We start from the raw sequence: 26,332 nt of genomic DNA, 5'->3' as shown, positions 1-26,332 counted from the left end.
AGATAGATTTAAATATTAAAATATCACTGGGCAATCCTCATACATTTGGAATTACCAATAAATGTTACTGAATAATAGTGATGGGTTAAATGCAAGCAGCAAAAACAAAAGAAACATCAGTAAAGATTTTAATCTCAGCAAGACTTTGTTGAATATCAATTTCATCATTCACTGTGAAAGCTGAGTACATTTTGAGAAGTGGAATAGACACTCTTTTCTTACCATTTCTTAGTTTGAACAAATAATGTTCTACAAATGACAGTGTGTGTTTCATCTGTTCAGCCGAGTCGCTCTCTCTCAGGTCTGTGATTCTCAGAGTGCAGTCGTTGTTACCACAGTTATACTGCACACAACTTAAATACCTCGCTTCATTTTTCAGATCCACATAATTCTCATTCTGCACTGTCCTGAACCAAAATCTGTTCTCAGCTCTCTTTACAGAGGATGGGTATCTGTAGCTGCAGCTAATGTCCACTGTTGATCCTTTTAAGGCACAGATCTCAGTAGAGCTGTAAGTCACTCCATCTCCATTGCTCTTGTACCAGGTACAAGTAGCTGCTGGGTTAGCATCACTGCTACCGTCGTCAGAGTCACTGAACTGCCCTCCACTATCTCAGCAGAAGGACTCACTGACACAGAGGGAAGCTTTGGAGCATCTGGAGGAGATATGAACACATTTTACATTTCATTTTAAAAGTGCAGATGAGTTTCAGATGAATAACAGATGAAACACAATGAGGAAACATTAGTTATAAAGTAGGTGATGCAGTTTGATTCAACCCTTTGCAACATATATTAAATATAACTACTGGCTGTGTTGGCTTTAGGGATCCACATGAGGCACATTTGAGAATAAACTAAGCTAGTTCATCTTACTTTTGATTCAAATTAAAAACACGAGCACACAAAGACTCAAAATGTCTCATAGGTCATCAGTGCTGAAGGAAGCAGATCTGTAGGAGCACTGCATGAAGCAGTGTCCCACTTTACATGAAAACACTGAACACCTTCAGTTAAAGTGTGGAGAGAGTCCAGGAAATACAGTTTCCAGGGGAAAAAGACAAGAAGAAAGTTTCTGTACTTCATACTTATCATATATAACGTTGCATTACACTGCACTTTGTGTACTGTGAGACTACATGAAGCTGGTAATACTTGCAGTCGTTTTTAACAGCGCTGATTTAACCACTTCAACCAGTAACGGTCACTGTACCTCTCACAAACGACGCTGAAGTTAGCCTCCGATTCGCCAGCTTCCGATTCGGCACTTAAGGGGAAAGTTAAGGGGAAATTAACGTATCGTTTAGTGCGACTGTTTGTACACTGATTGTCTGTTTTTTTTGTGACACTGCTTGATGTAAAAACATTTAGATGTTACATTAACTTTGCCTGACACCCGCTCATACTTGCCAACATTGGGTTGTGAAAAATAGGGAGATTTTTTTCATCGGTGTATCGGCCCAAGGTTCCTTCGCCAGGTGTGCGATTTATTTGTCATAATTTCTTGCCTTGTATTTTAAACCACACAAATTCTTAGAACAGTGTTTCCCCTAATTTTTTTTATAGCAGCTGTGCTCTGAGTTGATAACCTAGCAACACTAGGGGGGTCTGGGGGCATGCCCCCCCGGAAAAAAATTGAAAAATGACCCTTTAAATCTCACCTACTTGTGAGATTTTTGAAAAGAAAATCATTTTTAGAATTTCAGAATCAGAATCTAAGACATGAGACAAAATAGTGTAGAAGCTGACATTGCTGCTTGAAAATATGTTAACATCCTGAGCATTTCAGAAGTCAGTGAGCCACATGACATGGAAGCTATTGAGAAATAATTCATAATATTTATCATAATAATTCATCATAATTTCTGCATATTAATATTCATATTAAATAGAGGAAGCACTAAAATACAATAACAATAGGTGTCTTACTCGTCCAGTTTACTGATACAATCTGCAGCTGGTTTGGAGTCACTGGGTCACATGACATGAAAGATATTCTAAAAAACAGCAGTTATTTTGTATTAATTTATTTATGCTAAGTAATTTAATGACGGTCCCTAGATCAGTCTCAGTGATTCAGCGCGAGGCTCTGAGAGGTGAGCTGACCGTCCTCCTGCTGCTCACACTGGGAGAACCTCAGTAAAGTCTCAGCTGGACCCGATATCCACAGAACATCCAAACTGAAACTAACTTCACCCCGGTTCGATGAGTCGCCTGTTGCAGCCTTTGAATAGGATGAGGAGGATTTCAGTCACTCAACTTCAACGGTACAAATAGCAGTAATGACAATAATAATCGATTTCAAGATAACTTGGGGTGTGGTGCTTTCACTGTGTGCAACTTAAATTCCCCATTCGCTCGTGATATTAAACCGACAAAATCACGTCATCATCAAATCAAATGTCATTATGTTTATCAATACCCGACCGACCGTGCCTTGCGCACGCCCCCCCCCCCCCAAAAAAAAAAGAAAAACAGATTTGCATGATTCACGAGAGCCTCATTTTCAGGTCGGAAAAGCCGGATTGCGGGATTTATCAGTAACAATCACACACCTGCTCATCCACACAGGCAGGCCAGGGTTGCCAGATACTGCAACAAATATAGGGACACAATCTTACTTGTTTCCTTTACTGTAAAATCGGGAGATTAACGGGAGAAATTACTGACCGGGAGCATCGAGGGAGATAGGGTTAAAAATCGGGAGTCTCCCTCGTGAATCGGGAGAGTTGGCAACTATGCCCGCTATTGTATTTGTGAACGTTTATTTTATTTGTGAAAATGCTAAAGGGGAGATTTCACCGTTTTTGTTTGATACCTACAGACCACATTAGACCAGGTCCAGATCAAAAACCACTGTACCCAGACTTCTCACATCTGGATTAGATTATCCTACAGAGGCTAAACATTCATTATAACACAGTTTCTGATCTGTGAAACCTTTATTCTATTTGTGAAAATGCAATAAAGGCAGATTTCACTGTTTTCTCATCATATAGACCACATTAGACCTGGTCCAGGTCAAAACCACTATGCTTAGTCTTCTCAAATCTGGACTAGATTAATCTACAGGCTCTGGAGATTCATTCAGACACAGTTTCTGATCTGTGAAACCTTTATTCTATTTGTGAAAATGCAATAAGGCAGATTTCACTGTTTTTTCTCAGCATATAGACCACATTAGACCAGGTCCAGGTAAAAAACCACTGTACCCAGACTTCTCAAATCTGGATTAGATTATCCTACAGAGGCCTAAACATTCATCATAAACACAGTTTCTGATCTGTGAAACCTTTATTCTATTTGTGAAAATGCATAAAGGCAGATTTCACCATTTTCTCCTCATATAGACCACATTAGACCAGGTCCTGATCAAAAACCACTGTACCCAGATTTCTCAAATCTGGACTAGATTATCCTACAGAGGCTAAACATTCATTATAACACAGTTTCTGATCTGTGAAACCTTTATTCTATTTGGGAAAATGCATTAAAGGCATTTTTTCCACTGTTTTCTCAGCATATAGACCACATTAGACCTGGTCCAGGTCAAAAACCACTGTAAGCCAGACTTCTCAAATCTGGACTAGATCAATCTACAGGCCCTGAAGATTCATTATAACACAGTTTCTGATCTGTGAAACCTTTATTCTATTTGTGAAAATGCAATAAAGGCAGATTTCACCGTTTTCTCCTCATATAGACCACATCAGACCAGGTCCAGATCAAAAACCACTGTACCCAGACTTCTCAAATCTGGACTAGATTAATCTACAGGCTCTGAAGATTCATTCAGACACAGTTTCTGATCTGTGAAACCTTATTGTGGGACATTTCCATTTTTTTAAATCTTTATTTTTTCAGATTAAGCCAAGTCTCTCCATCTCATTTCTGATGGACATGAAGATCTCTTATTTCTCACTATAAAACAGTAAAAAGTCATGTTTTATCTCTTCAAAAACATTAAACACATCTTCATCGACTGGTCAATTGGGAAATATCCGATAAAAGTCATGATTTGTGTTCTATGAATACAAAAACTAATAAATATATTTAAAAAAATCTGTTGCCAGGCAAATCAAAAAATCCAACAAATGACATGCCCCACAATGGCTATTTTCTTTTTTATCAACCTTTATCTATACAGGTAAAATCTCAATGAGACCCAGGGTCTAATTTACAAGAGACCTACCTGAATTATTAAGTAACATAATGTAATTATTTTAGAGCTGGCTTGCTCTGGGATGCATTTTCAGCAGTGCGTAAGTGGTGTATGTGATATTAAACTAATACCAGCAGTCACTGCATGAAAAGAGACTTTTTCTACAAATGTGATAGATCAGGTTATTATAGATAGAAGAATATATTGAAAATGTTGCCTCGTCAACAAATTAAAACCAAACCTTTCCAAACATGTTTGGTCAAACATTTTTTTTTATTTTTACACTGTGTCCATTATGACATTGTTGACACATTTTATGACTATTTGTTAATGGTTAATCATATGTAATGATCAATAAAAAAAAGACACAACCTTACAAAAGCAGAGTTGAGACTATAAAACTTGGACCAAGTTAAAAAGTAAAAAAAGTTTGTCCAAGTAATATCATTTTTCAGCAAGAGGAAAGCAAAAGAAACATGGGTCTATATAGACTGCCCAACAAAGATTTATTCTCCAAAATATTTAGTACACTGTTAACACAGTGAGAATACTATTCCTGTGATAATTTCTTTGGAGGCCTGTGATCTCATGCAGCCAAAACCTGTAATCAGATCTCAAAGGCAAAAACATGAGCAAACATAAAAAAACTGTTAAACACCAAAAGTCCAAAGCTAAACCTATTTTCTACTGCTGGATGCTTTTTAGCTTCACTTACGGTGGCTGTGGCTCAGGAGTTAGAGCAGGTCGTCCAACAGGAAGGTTGGTGTTTCAAATCCCAGTTCCTCCACTCTGTGTCATCATGTCATAGTGTCCTTGGGCAAGACACTTAACTCATTGCCTGTCTCAATAGGTGTGTGAATACAGTCTTGCTAAAGTCTTGTTTTGTGAAGGTTTTGTGAAATTATCCCTTTTTGCATTTTCACAAATAGAAAAAAGGTTTCACAGATCAGAAACTGTGTTATAATAAATGTTTAGCCTCTGTAGGATGATCTAGGCCACATTTGAGAAGTCTGGGTACAGTGGTTTTTGCATGATACGTTAATTTCCCCTTAACTTTCCCCTTAAGTGCCGAATCGGAAGCTGGCGAATCGGAGGCTAACTTCAGCGTCGTCTCTCACAACACGTGCGGGAGTGTCTCCTGTGCTAACAAAAGTGTCACAATAACAATGACGTTGGTGTTTCACATGGTTAGCTCGTCACACTATAACACAAACAAACTCACAGATCGACGCAGCTCCTGGATTCTGAGAGGTTAAATTACTGTTTTGTCAGTGGAGTCTGGTGGCTAACGTTGGGTTAGCTAGGTTAGCTAGGTTAGCAACTGTAACGGCAGAAAACGAACGCTCAGTCTCCAGACAGCCGTTGGCACTGAACCGTCGTCGCTCGTGCACATTCAGTTAAGACGCTGCTTGCCGGTCACAGTCAAAAGACCGCGAGACTGTGTGATCCTCCGTGAACACACCTGCCGACTGAAGAGCAGGTGGCTGCTAGATACACCTGTATGTTTCTGTGGGCTCCGCCTCCTCCACTTTGAGATATATATACTGAATGAATGATACAGTCACATGTCGGATTTACCGTAAATATGAAATGCCAACGAGGAGAATGTAGCTGCAGAGAATCAGCAAATGATGAAAATGATTTTGTAATTAAAAAATAAAAGATATAAAGTGGGCAGGTGATTAATTCAGTAGTCTATAGGCCTACACGTTTAGCATACATAACATAGTTTATATATAGGCCTATATGTATATAACACACACACACACACACACACACATACACACATACACACATATAATATTTTTATTATATGCTTTTCGATTATGGATAGAATGTGCACACAGCTGTTGAAGAGATCATAAAAAGTCCATTCTTTAGTTAAATTGTAGGGGTAAAAACATACAAAATAACACAATGAAAGCACATATAGGCTGTGTATATGTAGCCTATAGGCTACTTATATTCTATATATAGCAGTTATAGTAAATACATTGCTGTATATATATTATATATATATAGCATATTGTTACTTATTTGCAGGGCTTTATTATTTTTTTTTACTAATTCATGTATTTATTGTCTGAAACAAGATCTCAATTATTCCATTGCCAGTCTCTTGTTTTTCATTAAGCACATCAATTTAAGCAATTAATACTTTTTTTTTTTTTTTTTTTTTACAGAAATGTGATAGAACCTTTTTAGACAGACGGTTCTTTGATAGAGGATATAGAACCGTAGGATTCGATATAGAACCTTGATGAACCCTTTTTTTAAGAGTGTGGACACACCTGAACATAACTCACTGTCTGTGGCCAGGCTGGATGGCTTTATTGTTTTAAACAGCATTTTAATGTGTTTAAAAGTTGTGTTATCAGCCCTGTTGGCTTCTCTGATCACTCACTTGTGACAGCTTCTGTTTTTATAACATGTAAAACCAACAGTGCCTGTTGGCATTTTAACACGGCCTGACTGGAGGAGAAAAACTGCAAAGAAACACCAAAGTATGAAATCTGAGTTTGTGTCTTTACAACAGTGGTGATTTGGCAGAAACTGTCAGAATAAATCAGATGAGAGACTTTCCTCTGTATAAATAAACAGTGGAGGCTGTCTGAGGCCCCTCTCACCCCTCACAGTACAGAATGGTTCAGTCCAAACAGCTTAACAGTGGAGTGGCTGCTGATCATCAACATGTCTTTACCCAAGAAAATAAAACCAGGGAGCCTTAAAGGAAAGGAAAAGGCAGAAAGAAAAGAAAGCAAGGAGAGGAAGACAACTCCTCACACATTTCTTTGTAAAGAAAGGTGAGCACAGTTCACAGCTAACACAGTTTAAGAACAGTTAAAGCTGATAATAATGTCAGCAGCTGTAAAGATTGAAGGCAGTCAGACAGCATGAATCTAGTTTCTCAGTTTGAGCAGCAGCAGGTTCCTCATCCTCATCTCATCCTCATTAAGTGCTGACTCAAAGTTATTATTACAAGTCATCATTTCACATTCAGGTGAAAACAGTTCAAATGTGGAGCCATATTTAGCTCCTTTCCCTGTAAGACAGCAGGACATGTTTGATATCAGAGGATTCATTTCAGTTTCAAGATTTCTATGATGCTTAAAATCATCTTAAAAACTGTTAATGTGATGTTAATGCCAGATGATCCTCCATCATTTTCAGAGGGTTAAAAGAAAGCCAAGAACTGAGGTGGAGAATAATTCCAACTTTAAGATCCTGGTGATCAATGAGGCAGAGTTGAATTAAAATAAACATGTTGTTCTGTTAAATGATGTTAGAAAACAGACCTACCATTAGACTGCAGTTTCATTTCTGGACTATTCAAACAAGACAAGTTCATTTAAAGATATCATGTTACCTTGTTAGTTTCACTACGTTACTATTACTGCTGCATTCTAGTCACATTTTTTTTAATAAAAAATGAGATTTAGTCTAACAGATTTGTCAAGATCTTCATCATCATCATCATCATCATCATCATCATCAGCAGCAGCAGCAGCAGCAGCTGTCTGTCTGTCAGCCCTCTATACAATGAAAACAGCCAATAATCCATATTTATGTCAGAATGATTTTCATGTATGAAACAGTTGTGAAATAAAAAGAGCATATGTATGTGTATCTATAATATAGTTGACTACAACAGAGTGTTTGGTCAGTAGTTTGGGACTCTCACCTTCCTGCTCTGCAGTAGAACAGAGGAGAACATTTCTGCTGCATGCAGACTGTGTGACTCAATACAATCAGAGAAATGTTTCTATTTTCTGGAAATCAGAAGATGAAATCACAACAACCATACAGCCTCATATCTGTATTTATTCAGCCCAAATCCAAAGCCAGCAGCTGTGAGTCTGCAGCTGTGGAGATAAATCAGAGCTGCAGGACAACAAGGAGACAGTGAGCAGTAACCAAGTAACTGTCATGTTGTTCTTTTCACTAATATGGGAATGACAGTCAAATATAGCATTAAAATGCAGTTTTATATAAAACAGCATCACATGTTTTCTCCGGCCTGAACAAGGGCCCAATTAGATTTCTTTTCACGGGGCCCTAAATCCCTGGCAGCACCCTGCCTAGCTGAGACCAGCAGAGACCAGAACCAGACTGAGACTCTGAAGTTAAAAAGTCTCTTTTAGCTTCCTGCTGGGTGTCTCAGCTCAGGGGGTTCTGGTCCGGTCCAGCTTCCAGACTGTAGCCCAGATGGATGTTCCATCACACTTGTTCTTTGGTCTGGAGCGTAAGAATGGACAGAAGAGGTTCATTCACAGTTTAAGGTCTGACACTGGGCAGCTGCTGACTGATCACACTGCAATCCACAAACATGCTGTCAACTTTTCCAGTGAGCTGTTTGAATGTGAGCACAGAGAGCAGCAGGCAGCGTCTCTCAGCTTCTACACTGGTCTTCCTCAGGCTGAGCAGCAGAGTCATGTAGAGCTGGAAGCAGCTCTCTCCTCTGATGAGCTCTATGCTGCTCTGCAGAGCATCAGAGTGGGAAAGCTCCAGGAAGAGACGTCTACCTGTTGACTGTTAAACTTTGTTGGTCACAAAGTGAAGCTGTCAGTGTTGGTGGAGTGGAGAAGAAGCTCAGTGTGTCTGGAGGGTTGATCTGGAAGACGGGGGCTGAAATACTGAGGAGTGTTTTTAGGTGATCCTTCATTTGTTCTTCATAACTGGGAGAATGTTAAAGGTCGTCTAGCGAGGTGGAAGTGGATTAAAACAAAAATGTCCTACAGAGGTCGAGTTCTCATCACCAACAATTTAGTATGGTCCACTTTATGACATCAGCTGTCATGTGTTGTGTTTGTCTCTGTCATTAACTCTGATGTGAGTCCTGTCTGTCCATGTTGTCTCATCCTGAGACTGTTTCTCATTGTTTCATGGAGTGTTGTCCACTGCTGCCTCTGTTTGTGATGTTGGAACATGTTTTCAGACTATTTGGGGAGTTTGTTTGAAGCAGAAGTTCATTCTGGGCTACAGGTCCTCTCAGAGAAATAAAGACAAATGGCAGCTTCTTAATTTCATTGTGTGGAGGACAAAGATGTTGGTGTATCTGAGCAGAAGAAACAGAACAGAGACAGCTGTGGATGATGATGCTGTTTTACTGTTTGTAAAAATGTTGAAACTGGTTTAAAACTAGATTTGAATGATTACAGAATGATGAAAGATGTGTAAAGTGTTCCAGTGTGTGGTGTTATAAACATGTGTTCTGTTGTGTTGTTGATGACCAGCTGTTCTTTGGACGTGACTGACATGATTTACATTCTGTGAATCTTCATTTATTGACCGTGTTGTTTTTTGATTGACTGACATCAATCAGCTGATTGATTTCCAATCAGAGTTGACAGTATTGATCTGAATGTGATGTTTTTATTTGATCAAGAAGAAAGTTGAAGGAACGAGCTGAAAGAAACAACAAATCTTTTCATCACTTAGAACAAAGAAATGCAGCTTTAATAGTTTGTATCAGTTATTGATTGATGATCAGTTCTCAGCTGATTCAACAAATCTTCACTTCCTGTTGAAGAAGTTGATCAAAGAAAATGTTAAATGTGACGTCCAGAAATGTGAAAGTGACAAAGAGAAGCAACAAACAGCAGTTGAACACTGAGATGAGACATTACTGTGAAGACCACAGGGACAAAACATCACAACACCATCAGGACTCTGATCATGTCCAACACCTTGAAAACCTGGTTTTACTTCCTGTGTTTCTGTCCCCTGTTACCTGCTGCTCTCATCTGGTTCTGTCCTTCAGCTTTCTCTACTACTTTGTAATCAGTCAATAAAGTTATTCAAACTGCTGCTGCTGTCTGTACAGCTGATGTTGTGCTTTGTTTCCTCTCAGTCTGTCAGGTGGAGGTGGAGGAGGGGGAGGAGTCTGTCCAGCTGCCCTTCAGAACTACACCTGACCTGCCTGAGGACGTTACAGTGAGGTGGGACTATGACTATGATGGCTCAGACAGGACAGTCCATGTGTATGGGAACAGATCTGACCGGTATAAGAAACAGCACCAGGATTACAAAGACCGAACAGAGATGAAGAAAGACCTGCTGAAGACTGGAGACCTCAGTCTGACCCTGAAACACCCCAAAGAGACAGATACAGGAGAATACGGGTGTGGAGTCATCAACAAGGACGGAGACTGGCTGAGATTGAAAACAGTGAAGCTCAAAGTCAAAGGTCAGTATGAAGATACAGAACAGAGGTCTGTGTGTCTGTCTGTGGTTGGCTGCTTGTCTCTGATTGGCTGCTTGTCTCTGGTTGGTTGCTTGTCTCTGGTTGGCTGCTTGTCTCTGGTTGGCTGCTTGTCTCTGGTTGGTTGCTTGTCTCTGGTTGGCTGCTTGTCTCTGGTTGGCTGCTTGTCTCTGTGTGGTTGCTTGTCTCTGGTTGGCTGCTTGTCTCTGGTTGGCTGCTTGTCTCTGGTTGGTTGCTTGTCTCTGGTTGGCTGCTTGTCTCTGGTTGGCTGCTTGTCTCTGGTTGGCTGCTTGTCTCTGATTGGCTGCCTGTCTCTGGTTGCCTGCTTGTCTCTGGTTGCCTGCTTGTCTCTGGTTGGCTGCTTGTCTCTGGTTGGCCGCTCGTCTCTGGTTGGTTGCTTGTCTCTGGTTGGCTGCTTGTCTCTGGTTGGCTGCTTGTCTCTGGTTGGTTGCTTGTCTCTGGTTGGCTGCTTGTCTCTGGTGGCTGCTTGTCTCTGGTTGGCTGCTTGTCTCTGATTGGCTGCTTGTCTGTGGTTGGTTGCTTGTCTCTGGTTGGCTGCTTGTCTCTGGTTGGCTGCTTGTCTCTGGTTGGCTGCTTGTCTCTGATTGGCTGCTTGTCTCTGGTTGGCTGTTTGTCTCTGATTGGCTGCTTGTCTCTGGTTGGCTGCTTGTCTCTGGTTGACTGCTTGTCTCTGGTTGGCTGCTTGTCTCTGGTTGGCTGCTTGTCTCTGGTTGGCTGCTTGTCTCTGATTGGCTGCTTGTCTCTGTCTAACTGTCCTCTGTCTCCTCTGCAGGGAACATCAGGAACAGAAGCAGCTCCACTGATCCGACTCCTCTGATGGCTGATCAATCTGTTTGATCGGTCTGTTGGTCAATCTTTGATTATTGATCTGATGTGACTTTGGATCAGAGACTAAATGGAGGTGAAGGAGCTGATGGAGGACGGATGAAGACAGGAGGACACTTCATCAGCTTCTTCTTCACTCTGACTCTCACACACAGTCTACACACTCACTATTGATGACTATTGATCAGTGATGTCAGAGTGATGTCAGAGTGATGTCACATGGTGGTTTGGACTGAAACATGTGGTTTAGATGCTTTGAACTCTGACAGTAAAGTGTAAATACAACCTCAGATGTAGAGACAGCAGGTCTCTGCAGTAACAACATGTATCATTACCTTTACAGAGTGTCTACAGATAGAAACACTCACATTTAACACTTTTAACACCTTTTAATGCCACTTTATATGAAATGTAAGACCAAACCTTTGATGGAAATACACACCGAAAGTTAAACATGTTTACACATATTGCATATACTAATTATTGCTGTAAGCTTTTAAAATAAAAGATGATTTAATGAATTAATAAATGGACATCCTTTCATATTTTAACTTTTTTAAGAGTCCAACATGTCTTTAATGTGGATCTGTGTCATCTTCACTTCATCAGTGTGTTTCAGCTGCAGGACCATGTTTTCTTCACAGAAACACATGAAGAACAGATTATAAGATATCAGATGAAGATTCCTGTCAGACAATCAGAGTTCATCACTGATGTTCTGGTAAACAACCACCAGAGGGCGACATGAGCACAGCAGGATTATTACCTCTGACAACGTTTCCACTGCTGGACCTCAGAACACTTCTGAGCTATTTGTACTTTACTGGAGGATTTCTGCAAATATGTACTTTTTACTACACTACATTTATTGAAAACACTGTTTTAGTTACTTTACAGATTACATGCTGTCTCAGAGCTGAATCAGCACTTTTTAAATTCATTTATTTGAAGAACAATCAGATTAAAAACAGCTCTTATATTCATACAAATAGTCTGAAAGTGCTGAATATACTTTAGTATATTTAGCTGAGATTAGATTCTGTCTGTCTGGGTGACATTTTAACACCATGTTATAGAGAATAACACACAAAATGTCGCCCAGCAGGCTGCAGCACTTTATTAATAAAGATAATAAACCATAAAAAGAAAGAAAATAAAAGACATTTCTGATTAAACAGTCACATCTGGATCGATGTGATGATGTTAAACAGCTGATCACATGTTCCTCTTTATGATAGATTATATTTTATAATAATAACATCTTTAAACCTCCTGATGAAACACATCTGTTACAGATATATAAACATGTGTCTCAGGTGTTAAAGGTGACACACCTGTCTTAGTAAATCAATCAATAACAAGTCTGAACTCTCTTGTTGCTAGGAGCGGCAGCCTCCCGCAGCGCGCTCTCTGATTGGCCCGCAGTCCGTCACCTCGGGCCAATCAGACGCCAGTGCGTCCGCCATGAGAATCCATGATGTTCTTTTGTTTCTTTCATCAATTTATCAATACTACCATTCATCATCAGGCTGATCAGATCACCGCGCATGCTCACATCTACCGGGGTGGCATCTAAAAGAAAGCCTTGCCTCCCCAGTTGGCAGCAACGAATCCAAAGAAAAGTTATGGCCAATTTGACATCTACGAGCGCGAGTCTCCAATGTCCGACTGCTGTGAATGCAGCACGAGATGACGTCAGAGCAAGAGACGCTTCGTTTGGAAAACTGAGTGGAGCGAAGCGAAGAGCAGGAGTCGCGAGGAAAGGAGACACGGGAGGAAAGAGGTAAAAACTGATGAACTATCTATCAAGAAATGAAATAATATCAAAGCACAGTGCTAGTATAGCTGCGATGCTGATTTAAGGTGATAAAAATCAGGTTGAAGAACGTTATTTCGCTAACTGTACATGTAATGTTAGCTAGGTCTGACGTCACTTCTGTGTAAAGTAAGTTAACGTCAGGCTACAAAAGCTAATATTGATTCAACGTCTGTCAAGGAAAACACGGTAAAGTTACTTTGAATCTTCCAGAAATGAAGAGGAAAGGTAGCATATGAAGTGAGCAAGGTAGAAGGAGGAGATGAGGTGGAAGGAGAGAGAGAAAGGCGACCAGGGAGAGGAGGAGGAGGAGGGAGAACACCACAGCGATGAAGATACGAGGAGGGAGAGCAACACCGAGATGAGGAGGAGAAAGAGAGAGACAAGATAACGTGCAGGGCTCAGACACTGAAAGGGAAAGCAGAGTGCTGAGCATCACCAACCATCTCTAGTCCAGCTGCTCCACATGGTGTGGACATTGTTGCTGTGTAGTAAACTAACTTACATATCAATAAGAACAACACGTGACAAAAACGGACATTTTGATCAGAACATTAAGGTGCATTTAGGAAAAAGTGCTTCAATGCAAAAGGGACTTCTTCAAATAAATATACATATTCATGTTTGCTTGAATATGAATAATTGTGGAAACTTGTAAGTGAAAGTGTGATGAGATGGAGACAGAGTTTTAATATTCTGTGTACAATGTATTTTAGTTCTATTGCTCAGCTTAAATTCCCAAATTAAATAAATGAACCTAAAAATACTCTCCCAGGCTAAAATGTTAGTGTGTGTTAACACAGTCTGATGGTTATAACTAATCAATGATGGTTCTACATTGATTGTGTTTTTACTAGTTATATTCTATAATGAGTTGAGATGTAATGCAGTTTTAATGTTTCCTCCCTCCATCTTCTAGACGTATCCATGTCCAGGTGTGAGGTGCCAGTGCAGCCAAAGCAAGAGAGTTTCCCTGAGTCCCTCCAGGAGCAGGAGAATCTTCTGCAGCCACTGGTACAAATCTCACCTGGTTAGAAGACTCGCAGTCCAAACATGCAGCGCACTGTTTTGCTTGTAGGCATTTTTCCCTCCCGATGCTCCAAGGACTGTTTTCATCTCATTCAAGGGTTATCGTAACTGGAAAAAAGCTGAAATGAAAGACAGTGGTTTCTGTTTCTGGTCCCAGCTGTGACTTTACTGAGGTTCACCCAGTGTTAGCAGCAGGAGGACGGTCAGCTCACCTCCCAGAGCCTCCAGCTGAATCACTGGACACTGATTTAGGGACCCTCATTAAATTACTGAGCACAAATATATTCATACTAAATAATTGCAGTTTCTTCGATATCTTCCATGTCATGTGACCCACTGACTCCAAACCAGCAGTATATAAGCAGCGGTATTTAAAAATAAATTAGATTCAACAAATACGTTTCTGCATTGTGCCATTTTTTGTAAGTCTCAATCTGTCAATTTTCTTTTCCACAAATCTCACCAGTAGTCTTTATTTAAAGGGTTATATTTCAAAATGTTCTTCTGGACCCTCCTAGATTTAGTAAGTTAATGACTCAGAGCACCGCTGCTACAAATATTTATAGGGGAAAAACTGTGTTATAGTTTTTTAATGTCTCTTCTTTTACATGTACAGTATACAGCCTGTATGAACCTACTCACACTATGTTTCTGTACTTTTTCAGACTGGGGGCAAAATGGACTTTTATATGACTTCTTTTCAGGTTGATGGAGATGTTCTTATGTAACATACCCTTTTGTAACTCTGTGAGCCTTTTTGTGTAATTTGTTGATGCAGCAGCTCAGATTTACATGCATGAAATGTCCCTTTCATGTCTCCTTAACTGCTGTGAATACTGTATATATTGTACTGTATTTCTCATGACTTTATCAGTAAAGACCTGACCTGTCAAACAGTGTTCAAGCTACTGAGGGACAAATAGGGAGAATGTGTGTTCTGAGTAAACAATAAAAGCGATGTCCAGTACCTTGTTTGAGTGCCGTGCCCATTTATTACTACAGTGTATTTACGCTCACCTTAGTACAGCTCAGTCCATAGATCTTCATGGGTAAGTTTTTATTTGGATTGTTTCTTCTTGTACAAATGCTGTCTGCAACACTGGCACTCTGACACAGTCAAATCTGTTTGCTTCCCCTCTCACACATCTGCCACTTATCACCTGTGTCTTACCTTAATGCCTTTCCTGTGATAATGGCCCATCTACAGTAGTGTTACCATACTTCCATCTCCTATTAATTGAGATCACATTGTATGGTCACTTATTCCTAATATGTACTGTTTCACATGAAACCTCAAATACAAGACATTGACTGCATGAGATAAAGTTGTCTGTATGAGTTTGTAAATGGCAGCCCGTGTCCTTGTGTACTGTGATAAAATTCAGTATATATACGTCAACCATATGTTGCCACCCCTCAAAAATTCCTGCCCCCCTCTTGCCACCCCATAAATATGTTTCTAGATCCGCCCCTGGATCCGGACCTGATCGATATGTTCATCCTGATATCACGAGCGTTTCGTCAGCACACGTCATCATCGGTCGGAGCAGATCAGAGTGATTAAAACAGCTGATCAGTCTGTTGAGTTAACGGCTGCTGTGATGGCGGCTTTGAAAGGCACGAGCACGCACGGAACTTCCTGTTTGAGAAAGGCTCGCTTTCTACTTTACAAAATAAAAGTCTATCTACTCTCTGAGCTGAAGAATACAAGATAAAAGTTGTAATAAGGGAACAAATTCACAAATGTCACAAAATAAAGAGAAACACTAAAACATCCCTCATTAATCTGAAGTGGTTTATTTACAGGTCCAGAACTTTAATGGCGTCTGACCACAGTTAGAAACTTCAGACCAAACCTTCGATGGAAATACTCACCAAAAGTCAAATATATATACATATAATGTATAAACTAATTATTGCTGGAAGCTCTTAGAATAAAAAGATGATTTAATCAATGAATAAATGGACATTCTTTCATATTTTAACTTTGTGGTACTCTGATGGTACAAAGGTTTCTTGCTGCATAAGTCCTGTCAACAGCTCCATGTGGGTCTTTGTTCACATTTGTTTCATATTTCATCATCTTTAATGAAAATGTTTTATCATTTTTGACGAATAACTAAATTTTTTGCTTAAAACTTCTGTCAGTAAAATGGAATGAACACAGTTCATGCAGCAAGCTTTGCTCCTGGTGTTATAATAAAGGCAGATTCAGGGTTTACTGAGGTTCTGAAGCTGTAATCTACACAAGTGGCCTCACAGAGACTCCAGCAGTGAAGAGAGGCTCCAGAGGAGGAGGATGATCCCAGAAGAGCAGCAGCCGGCTGGTCAGGAGGGACTGCAACAGCCCAGCAGCTCAGTGTATTAAAAAGGGAAACTTCAGGTCACAACTCAGGTTTTATTTGCAGCTGCTGTGAACCGGAGGAGAAGCCGGAGAGTGAGATGCTCCCAGCTAGCTTTAGCTTCTCACACAGAGTCATGTACAGACATGGAGATCAAATCTGACTTATATTATATTACATTTGTTATAATGTTTTCACAGAGTTCATGAAAGAAATTGTCTTTAAACAGAGCACATCAGACCCATGTGTGTTTGTAAGATCTGGACAGGAGCTAGAAACACTAGCTGTGTATGTTGATGATCTGATGTTGATCACAGAATCAACAGAAAGCGTGGATGAGTTGAAACAACCTTTCAAGAAGCGCTACAAGATGAAGGACATGGGGAGCTGTCCTATATCCTGGCATCTCTGTTGTCCAAGACAAAGCAAAGAACTGTGTCTTTCTTCATCAGAAGCATCACATTGAAACCATTCGTCAGAAGCCCATTGCAACCCCTGCTGATGCAAATGTAAAGTTGAGAAAAGATGATGGTGTCAGTAAACCCGTGAAGCCCAAGCACTTATCAGTCCATGGTAGGTAGTTTACTGTACGCTGCAATGGCCACACGACCAGACATAGCACAAGCAGTGAGTGTTGTGTCAAAGTTCAATGCAAATCCAAATGCTGCATATCTGACGGCTGTGAAGAGAATGTTTCCATACTTGATGGGTACAGTGAACGTTGCCCTCAAGTATGAGCAGTCAGAGTCAGGAACTGTGATTGGTTTCTCAGATGCTGATTGGGCCGGAGATCAGGACGACCGTCGCTCAACAACTGGTAATATATTGTTCCTGAGTTGGTTCAGCAAGAAACAGGCAACTGTTGCACTTTCAACAGCAGAAGCTGAGTATGTGGCACTCAGCCAAGCAGCTCAAGAAGGTACCTGGCTGAAGAGATTGCTGACTGATCTTGGAATGAGTGATTCGCCTACAGTGACAATGGAGGACAATCAAGGAGACATCGCAATCACAAAGAATCCTGTCAATCATTCTAAACATAAAAACAGACTAAACACATAGACATTCACTACCATTACATTGGTGAATGTGTGCAGAATGGGCAAATACGAGTGCAGTATTGTCCAACAGTTGATATGAAGGCAGATATGTTGACCAAGCCACTGACAAGACAAAAGTTTGAGTACCTCAGAGGAGAGATTGGACTTTACCCTGTTTAAGTCTGCCTAATATGCTTACTGTACTGTTTACTGCTCAATGTGTTATGGAACCTGTGAGCAGGGTAAAAAGAAGTAAGGGAAAAAAATCTTGGATTTATTATGTTGACATTAGTTGTGAGGTCAAGCACTGATCTTAGTTGTGGAAATTGCTTAAGTACTTAAAATTAAGTGGGAGTGTAAAAACAGTAATTTGACAGTGTTGAGAAGGTGTTGTACTGCCACCTAGTGACTGCTTTTGAAAAGTGTTTTCTGTTCTGAATAATGACTCGTGAAATGACGACACTCACACATCTTCATGTACACAGACATGAAGATCAAATCTGATGGATCAGAGTCGCTTTTAAATTATATTGTATTTATTATATTATATTATATTATATTATATTAGGTCATATCATACAGTATATATGGAGGACGTACATGTAGGTAGTTCCCTATAAATTAATCTAGTGGTTGAATTAGAGGTAGCTGTGCTCTTCATATCAAACACACTCATCATGTAACTTATGTAGGCTACTTCTTTGAGAAAGTCCCCAGACTCCCTTAAAAAATGTCTCAATTTAATGAGTTGTTGAGCTAAGAGACACTTTATAAACTCTATGAAACTCTGTCTACATCACTTTCTGAACTATTCGAGCCTTCTTGTTTATTCGGCAAACGTTTCACATGAAGATATTCCTTTCTTTGTGTTAAAATAACGACATGTTTACACGTTAGAATGAAAACGAAGGAGGTTCGGTTAACGCGCAGCTGCGCGGTTTGTCCCAGTAGAGTTGCCGTAGCAAACCGTCAGAAGCTCGCGCTGCGCTGCGCCGCTCAGATCGCTTTTCTTGTGATTACTGATGATCGATTAGAGATGAGCCGTCCACGGTAGTGACGTAGTGACAGTCTGGATGAACGTGTGTGATGGACTTTGTGCTGTTTGCTCTCAGACTCATCTCCCGCCAGATACAAGTATACACACGTTAGCTTAGCATGCTAGCTGTAAACAGTGTGACTGTGTGAAAATGTCTAAAGTCCAGATTCTGAGATCGTTGGTGAAGCAGCGACTGACTGCGGCTGCTGAGGAGATATGTGCGCTGTTTGAAAGGACGATAGCAGAGTACGAGGAGGAACTGTGTCGGTCCACAGAGCAGAACCAGCGACACCGGAACCTACTGGACTCTGCTTTAACGCCTCAGCTTCGATTACACAGAGCAGGTTCGTTCTCCTCCTTCTTCACTGTCGGCACCGACACAAATCTGCATCTTTGTTCAATAGCTTCCGGGTCACTATGTTAAATGTGCCCCCACACCTTCCCCCCACCCTGCTGTTCACACTCTCCAAAGAGCAGACGCCCTCCCTTTGCCTTTTGTTTACTAAGCAATACTTCAGTACTGCTTGCGCAAGCGCCTCGGTCCTGACCGCATCACTGTCGTGCTCAAATGATGTTAAAGCACACCCTCGAGGGTAATATTGCGATTATACAACTAATACCAACACAAATAAAACGTATGATCAAAATATATCCATGTTGATGGACAATTTGCTCTCAAATTTTAAAGGTTTTTGCGAGTGTGCGTCACGTTTCCATGGAAACACATGGGGTCTGACTAATAACTAGTAACTAATAAAACGTTTTCACCGCGGTCACAATAGTGTCTCTCACACTGGAGGGAAGATAAATAATAGCCGAGGCATTTATTTGTTTCAATTAATGTTTGGGACAGGCGTTTAATTCCTTCCTCTCAAAAATCTGGGATGAAAATGTCACAAACTTCTCCAGCTTCTCCGTGAATTCTCCGGCATCCTTCTGGGCAATAGTTGTCCTCTGCAGGTAAAGTTGTTGCGGCGGAGGAAAGGATTCAGCCGACCAGCACTCACAGATAACTCCTCATCTCTGCTGTCACTCACGGTGGCGTACATTTGTTTCTCCATCGCCCTGATCATTTTGCGGGACACTCTCTCGTGGCGTGCCCGTTTGCTGATAACATATTCCCGCATGTTTATCTCAAGCGCCTCGCTAGCCTTCTTCCTCCCTCCGTTTTTTTTTTTTTATCGCCAATCTCTCTCTTGGGGTCCACAGAGAAACATCTAACGGCTGCTTCTCCCAACTTTTCCTCTGCATATTTTATGGCAGAAAGTTGGACATTCAAGCCGTACTTTTTTTTTTTTGTTGCCATGGAGATGGATACACTAGTGCCACAGACTTGGTGGAGTAATATTTTGAGTAATGAGTCAGGCGTGCTGTCATGCTGATTTGAGCACGATCAAAATGTCTTGTTGACCAATCAGATTGCTTGGTCGGAACTACTTGTTGTATAACTTTTATTTTAACCTGCCCTTCCTTGTTCTTTGTTCTTACTGTATAAAATGCCTCTGTTTCAGTTGCTCTGGTTCCACTCAGCGGCTCAGATCCACTCTGTGCCTGTCAGTCCACCAGTTCACCAGTATTCTTTGAATAAAACACATCACTGCAGCAAACTACTCAACAGGACTTGAATGATTTCTTCAACAGTGGCAAGACAGATCTATTGTTTTTAACACACCTGTTAAGAAGCTGCCACACAGTGGAGTCAGATGGACAGATGCTACACAGCTGAGAACCGGGCACCTGTTAGCTTCAGGTAAGGCTGGAAGCTGCAGACTCTGGCTGGGTGCCACATGTTCACGGTTATTTTTATTCACGTTCTGCGAGTAGACACGATTTAGAGTTAACAACCCTGTGATCAAAGAAGCGTGAGTATTGCAGCGCAAATATTTACTTTGCGTTTTGTCTAAATGCAGCATAAAATCTTTATTGTGGGCGCAAGAAATTTTAAATTGGAGGTTATCAAGGAGCATGAAGCATCAAAATGTAGGTGCAGAAAGACATATGTTTGATTTTTGAATCAACATTTAACTTGTGATTGTATTGTTGATGATTTCTTTTTATTTACAGAGACAAATGTAGAATTTTCAGAAGTAAATTTCCAACACAATAGTACACTTTTCACACACAGTTTAGTCAGATTACAGCCATAGTTCGACTATGCTGCTCAATCAGACAACTGCAATTGTCTGAGTATACACGCCGCTGAGAAAATAGGATTATTGGCCAGAGCATGTCATACCCCGGTACGGCAGGTGGCGCTGTACCCATTTGAACTAGTGGTAACAGAGACACCTCCGGCTGACCTCTTTACGTCACCAGCTGCCTCGGCATTCAAGAAAGATAGCGAACGAAGAGCGAGACAAAGCTACATCTTTGTACACTTCATATATGGTGTACATGACAATTACACAAACTAGGGGCACAATGGCGCTCTTTATTGCGCTGATTTCGGAGAAAAGACGCCGCCGCCGTCCTTCTGCTTCCGGCTCACGGACCTGGGGAAAAATCTCGCGCCTGCGCAGAACGCAAAATCCGATCCGATCCGCTGGAATGTATACATGCAGGAGTAATGCGACTATCAATCAAATAATCTAGTTGTTTTAATTCGACTATGAGAAATCCGATCCGGTCCGATTTTAGTCAGACTAAGGTGTATACATGCATCTTAGAAATCCCATCATAGTCAGACTAACGCAGTAATTCGGTTTTCTTGAGTGTCATGTAAACGAATTCATCAAGATTTGTCATTTCTCATGATGTTCAGTGAAACAATGTGGGGTTACCTGTCCGCTCCAGCATTTGGCTAAATATCAACCTGATTTGAACCTTTTTTTCTGTCTGCCTAACATTTGTCTTTTGGTCTCCTGTGTCCTGCAGATGTCCAGCAGCTGTTGTTTGGTCAGAAAAAGGTTTCTCCAGAGCAGCAGGAGTGGAGCTCCAGTCTGGACCAGCAGGACCCAGAGCCCCCACACATTAAAGATGAACAGGAGGAACTCTGGACTAATCAGGAGGAAGCTGATATCACTGAGTTCACATTCACTCTTGTTCCTGTGAAGCATGAAGGTGATGATGAAGAGAAACCTCAGTCCTCGCAGCTTCATCAAAGACAAACTGAACAGATGGAAACAGAAGCTGACGGACAGGACTGTGGTGGACCGGAACCAGCCAGGAACTCAGTTCCAGATAGACATTTACAATCAGGGACTGAAGAAAGGACAGGAGACTCTCCAGAACCTGCTGCTGAAGACTCTCCTGATCCTGAGACTGAAGACTCTCCTGAACCTCAGGCTGAAGTTAATGATGATGTTTGGAGTGAGACCAAAGAAGCTCTGTCAATTTTAAACTCTCAGAAAAACACTGAAGTCCCTGTAAGTGGTGTAGGATGTGGTACTGGTAAGGAACAGTTTACTTCCTCTGACTGTGGTGAAAGATCTAGGGAAAACTCAAAACTGAGGAGTTTTAAGAGGCTTAAGACAGGAGAGAAACCATTTAGTTGTTGGAAATGTGGTAAAAGATTCATCCAACAGCAACATCTTATCAGACACACAAAGATTCACACAGGAGAGAAACCGTTCAGTTGCGGTGAATGTGGTAAAAGATTCATCCATAAGAAAGATCTTATCACACACACATGGATTCACACAGGAGAGAAACCGTTCAGTTGTGGTGAATGTGGTAAAAGATTCATCCGTAAGCAGCATCTTATCACACACACCAAGATTCACACAGGAGAGAAACCGTTCAGTTGCGGTGAATGTGGTAAAAGATTCATCCATAAGAAAGATCTTATCACACACACATGGATTCACACAGGAGAGAAACCGTTCAGTAGTGGTGAATGTGGTAAAAGATTCATTTGTAAGCAACATCTTATCACCCACACCAAGATTCACACAGGAGAGAAACCGTTCAGTTGCAGTGAATGTGGTAAAAGATTCATCCGTAAGCTAGATCTTATCACACACACATGGATTCACACAGGAGTGAAACCCTTCAGTTGTGGTGAATGTGATAAAAGATTCATCCGTAAGCAAGTTCTTATCAGACACACAAAGATTCACACAGGAGAGAAACCGTTTAGTTGCGATGAATGTGGTTAAAGATTCCGCCAACAGCAACATGTTATCGCACACATCAGGATCAACACAGGAGAAAAAACATGTCTTTAGTCTGAATGTGGTAAATAATTAAATAATAAATGAAGTGTTGGGCCTCATGCCACATGGCTCAAACAAAGGAGAAGGCCTGTATGGGAAATCAAAATCCTAACTATTAGGGCCTTACCAACCTGAGGAATTTAAGAACAAAGGAACTGAGCCAATGCCCAAAAGGTCTGAAAAACTGTCAATCAAGGTTTGACCCGCCCCCTAGACTTTCACCCATTCCCCTTTTATACTTTCGTTTTTTGTTAGAATATTCTTTATTATCATTTTGGATCCATACAGGAACGCTGCACAACCCAGTCGTTCCTCACCACCTGCAGAAGAAAGTAATTATCTTCAGGAGGAAACGGAACCACCGAGGTCCGGTCCTTCCATCTGATTGGTCCCACTGTGTGATAGCAGCCGGTCTTCATCAGCTGTTAAGACGCGACAGCTGATCCTGCGCTCGCTTCCAAAATGAGTTGGAGTTTCGAGTCAGACAGGACATGCTAGTCGCAATGAGTGACCAAAGTAAGAGGCTTTTGTATGGGCAGTAACAGATGGTATATAGCGTGTTTTTGTTTGCTTATATTTGCTGTGAAGGGACCGCCACTTATGGTTGACTGTACTGTATGCTAACTATGTTATTAAGCTCAGTAGCTCATTCATGCTGATCCACTCAGTGGATAGCTTGTGTAGTCTAGCCACCGTGTGTGATCACAGTATGTCGTTTTCCGGGTTCCCAAAATCCAGCGGGAAAATTCTGACCACACTTTTAAATTAAGATAAAATCAGTAGATTGATGGGAAAGATCAGAGATGAGTGCAGGGTAACCATGACGAGATATAGAGAGTGAGCAGGTGTATAAATACTGGTTGGACTTAATTCTAATATAGTCGCTGAGAATTTAATTTAATTCCGATCGTCCCGATTGCCACTCCGCTCCTGCTCACGTGCAATTGAACTGCACACAAAGCCAAAGACTACGTAACCGCCATCTTTGTTCAAATTTTGTGTGCTCGTGAAGTGACCACCTTTGGTCGATACACTCATTGCTGCTTCTTTTGAATTCCGGGCATCTGATTCAGCAGAATCGGAATCATCGCCTCGGAATTCGCGTTCTCGCGTGACTTCGCCAAGTCATGTTCGGCGTTTGCTGTAGTCTCTCCAATGGGATTTCCCAAGTCACACCAGTTAATTTTGTAGTCTGGCGAACGTGACTTCTCAAGCCACGTTCAGTAGTTTTTACAAGGGACTTTCTGCCCCCCAACGCATGCACACACACACACACACACACACTCATACCTCCATTTATATGTTGGGTTTTGCTTTGCCTATGTTTTTGTGGTGCTAGTTGTAGGGAACAACTGTTGTTTGTTAAAGTAGGTGGTTTTTGTTTTGGAGAAAACTTAATAAACACTGTTGATGATAACTGAGCAGAGTGCGGCCTGCGCTTCAACTGCATGAGCAACCTCACCGCACACATGAAAATCCACACAGGAATCAAATTGTACGTCTGCGGAGTTTGTAGGAAAGCTTGTGCTCACAAGACGTATCTAACGGTCCACATGAGGACGCACAGCGGAGAGAGACCTTACGAGTGCACCATCTGTGAGAGAGCCTTCACTCAGAGCCACTGTCTGAAGACACACATGAAGAGCCACCAGGAGGTGGAGAAGGCAGTGGAGGACGGACTCAAGTCCAGCTGAAGTGTTGGACTTTTCTTATTTTTCTTTTAGATTTTGATGCTCTGGAAGTTTTACAGACGAATGTTCTGAGGTCACAGTTGCTGCTGACTGTGGTCACAAACACTGAGGGGGGATCAGCAGCGTTGGCTCCAGGCGGTGCTGGTCGGTCCAGTGCTGAATGAGCTGGACCGCATTCCTCCACATTCTGCTCCCTGCTCATTGGAAACAACTGAACCAGAAAACATTCTGTGGACTCTTTAACTACTTGACCTCACAGGCTGCAGTGGAATGTTTGAGGCCTCATAGTCATAGTTGTACTGTAACATATTGACTTCAGCTGTTGTTTATTAAATTCTGAGCTTTTCCGCCTAAAATAACTGGACTTGTTCCTGGAATCATAACTGATAGATCAATAAAGCTGCAACAGAAACAAACACTGAAGTCTCTTTAAAGCAAATATTAGATTATTTCACATTTACTTCCTCTGTTATTCTGTGATATTTTATCAGTTTGAGCCTCTAACAGGTCGTCAGGTCATCTGAAGCCAGCGAGGAAAATCATTCTTTAAAAACTAACTTTAAAACTCTGAGAAACATCTGAATGTAAACATTTAGCACTTTATATTAAAAGATTCCTGTCAGACGATCAGAGTTTATCAGTGATGTTCTCGTAAACAACCACCAGAGGGCGACATGAGCTCTGCCCAGGTTTAGTTTTCAGAACTGTACTAAATACACTTCTGAGGTATTTGTACTTTACTTCAGTATTTCCATTTCTGTAAACATGTACTTTTTACTTCACTACATTTATTTAAAACACTGTTTTAGTTACTTTACAGATTACATGCTGCCTCAGAGCTGAATCAGCACTTTTAAAATTGATTTATTTGATGAACAATCGGATTAAACACATTTTAGATTCATACAAATAATCTGAAAAGTGCTGAATATACTTTAGTATTCAGTGAGAGAGTGGTGAGGGAAGGTGACAGTCTCAGTGTTATAAACTCAGTTATCAGTCTGGTTTTCTGCACTACGTCAGTCAGTGCGTTTACATGCACAGTTTAGTCAGATTACAGCCATAGTTGGACTATGCTACTCAATCAGACAACTGCTATTGTCCGAGTATACACGCCGGTGAGAAAATCAGATTATTGGCCGGAGCATGTCATACCCGGTACGCTAGGTGGCGCTGTACCCATTTCAACTAGTGGTAACAGAGCCACCTCCAGCTGACCTCTTTACGTCACCAGCTGCCTCGGTATTCAAGAAAGATGGCGTACAAAGAACGAGATGAAGCTACATCTTTGTTCACTTCGTATATGGTGTACATGATAATTACACAAACTAGATGCACAATGGCGCTCTTTCTTGCGGTGATTTCGGAGGAAAGACGCCGCCGCCGCCATCCATGTAATTACGGCTCACGGACCCGGGGAAAAATTTCGCGCCTGCGCAGAACGCAAATTCCGATCCGATCTGATGGAACGTATACATGCAGGAGTAATGTGACAATCAATCGAATAATCTGGGTGTTTTAATCCGACTATGAGAAATCAGATCCGGTCCGATTTTAGTCAGACTAAGGTGTATACATGCATCTTAGAAATCCGATCATAGTCAGACTAACACAGTAATTCGGTTTTCTTGAGTGTCATGTAAACGCACTGACTGACTGACCACATTAACTAGGCTGGTAGAGTCCATACAGCACTGACTGTATCACTAGCGGACTCTCTAGTCACCTGCGACCTATTGAGTGCTACATCCTGTCAGAAAAATGTGCGCTCTAGTGACACAGTTTTTCTTAACCTTCAGAGAGAAAGAATCACCAGAGTTCCTTTGATCAATAATCTTTTACTTGCAGCAAGGGGAGCAATCATACAAAGTAACAGGTTGTAAGGCTGTCTCTGCAGATCTCCACAGAATCATATTAAACAGCAACATTTATAGCATCGTCTTCACAGGTCACACCCAGTGATCGCGTAACAGTCACTGTTGAGGAACAAACATTCTTAGTTCATGTTTCTCATGTC

At 41.1% G+C, this 26,332-nt stretch overlaps 1 protein-coding gene and 1 long non-coding RNA gene across 2 annotated transcripts; both read left to right on the top strand.

Annotated features, from left to right (window-relative positions):
- Positions 1–12,387: 12,387 nt before the first annotated feature.
- LOC115590105 (uncharacterized) lies at positions 12,388–14,201 on the top strand. Its single transcript, XR_003985666.1, has 2 exons — positions 12,388–12,993; positions 13,946–14,201. It is a non-coding gene; the product is annotated as an uncharacterized LOC115590105 (long non-coding RNA).
- Positions 14,202–21,475: 7,274 nt separating this feature from the next.
- On the top strand, positions 21,476–24,738 carry LOC115590010 (gastrula zinc finger protein XlCGF8.2DB-like). Its single transcript, XM_030431248.1, has 2 exons — positions 21,476–22,469; positions 24,047–24,738. Exons 1-2 carry the CDS (start codon positions 21,587–21,589, stop codon positions 24,316–24,318), a joined length of 1,155 nt encoding a protein of 384 aa, XP_030287108.1. The 5' UTR covers positions 21,476–21,586; the 3' UTR covers positions 24,319–24,738.
- The last annotated feature ends 1,594 nt before the right edge of the window (positions 24,739–26,332 follow it).

Source organism: Sparus aurata, chromosome 10 (assembly GCF_900880675.1).
Source record: "Sparus aurata chromosome 10, fSpaAur1.1, whole genome shotgun sequence".
Lineage (NCBI taxonomy): Eukaryota > Metazoa > Chordata > Actinopteri > Spariformes > Sparidae > Sparus > Sparus aurata.
The sequence above is the reverse complement of the archived record's forward strand: the minus strand, read 5'-3'. Positions and strand labels throughout refer to the sequence as shown.

Excerpts from the sequence above, each read along its gene's own strand:
- LOC115590010 (XM_030431248.1), top strand. The coding sequence starts at position 21,587 with ATGGAAACAGAAGCTGACGGACAGGACTGTGGTGGACCGGAACCAGCC. Across the intron at positions 22,470-24,046 it reads AGTGAAACCCTTCAGTTGTG|CAGAGTGCGGCCTGCGCTTC; the intron begins GTGAATGTGATA and ends ATGATAACTGAG.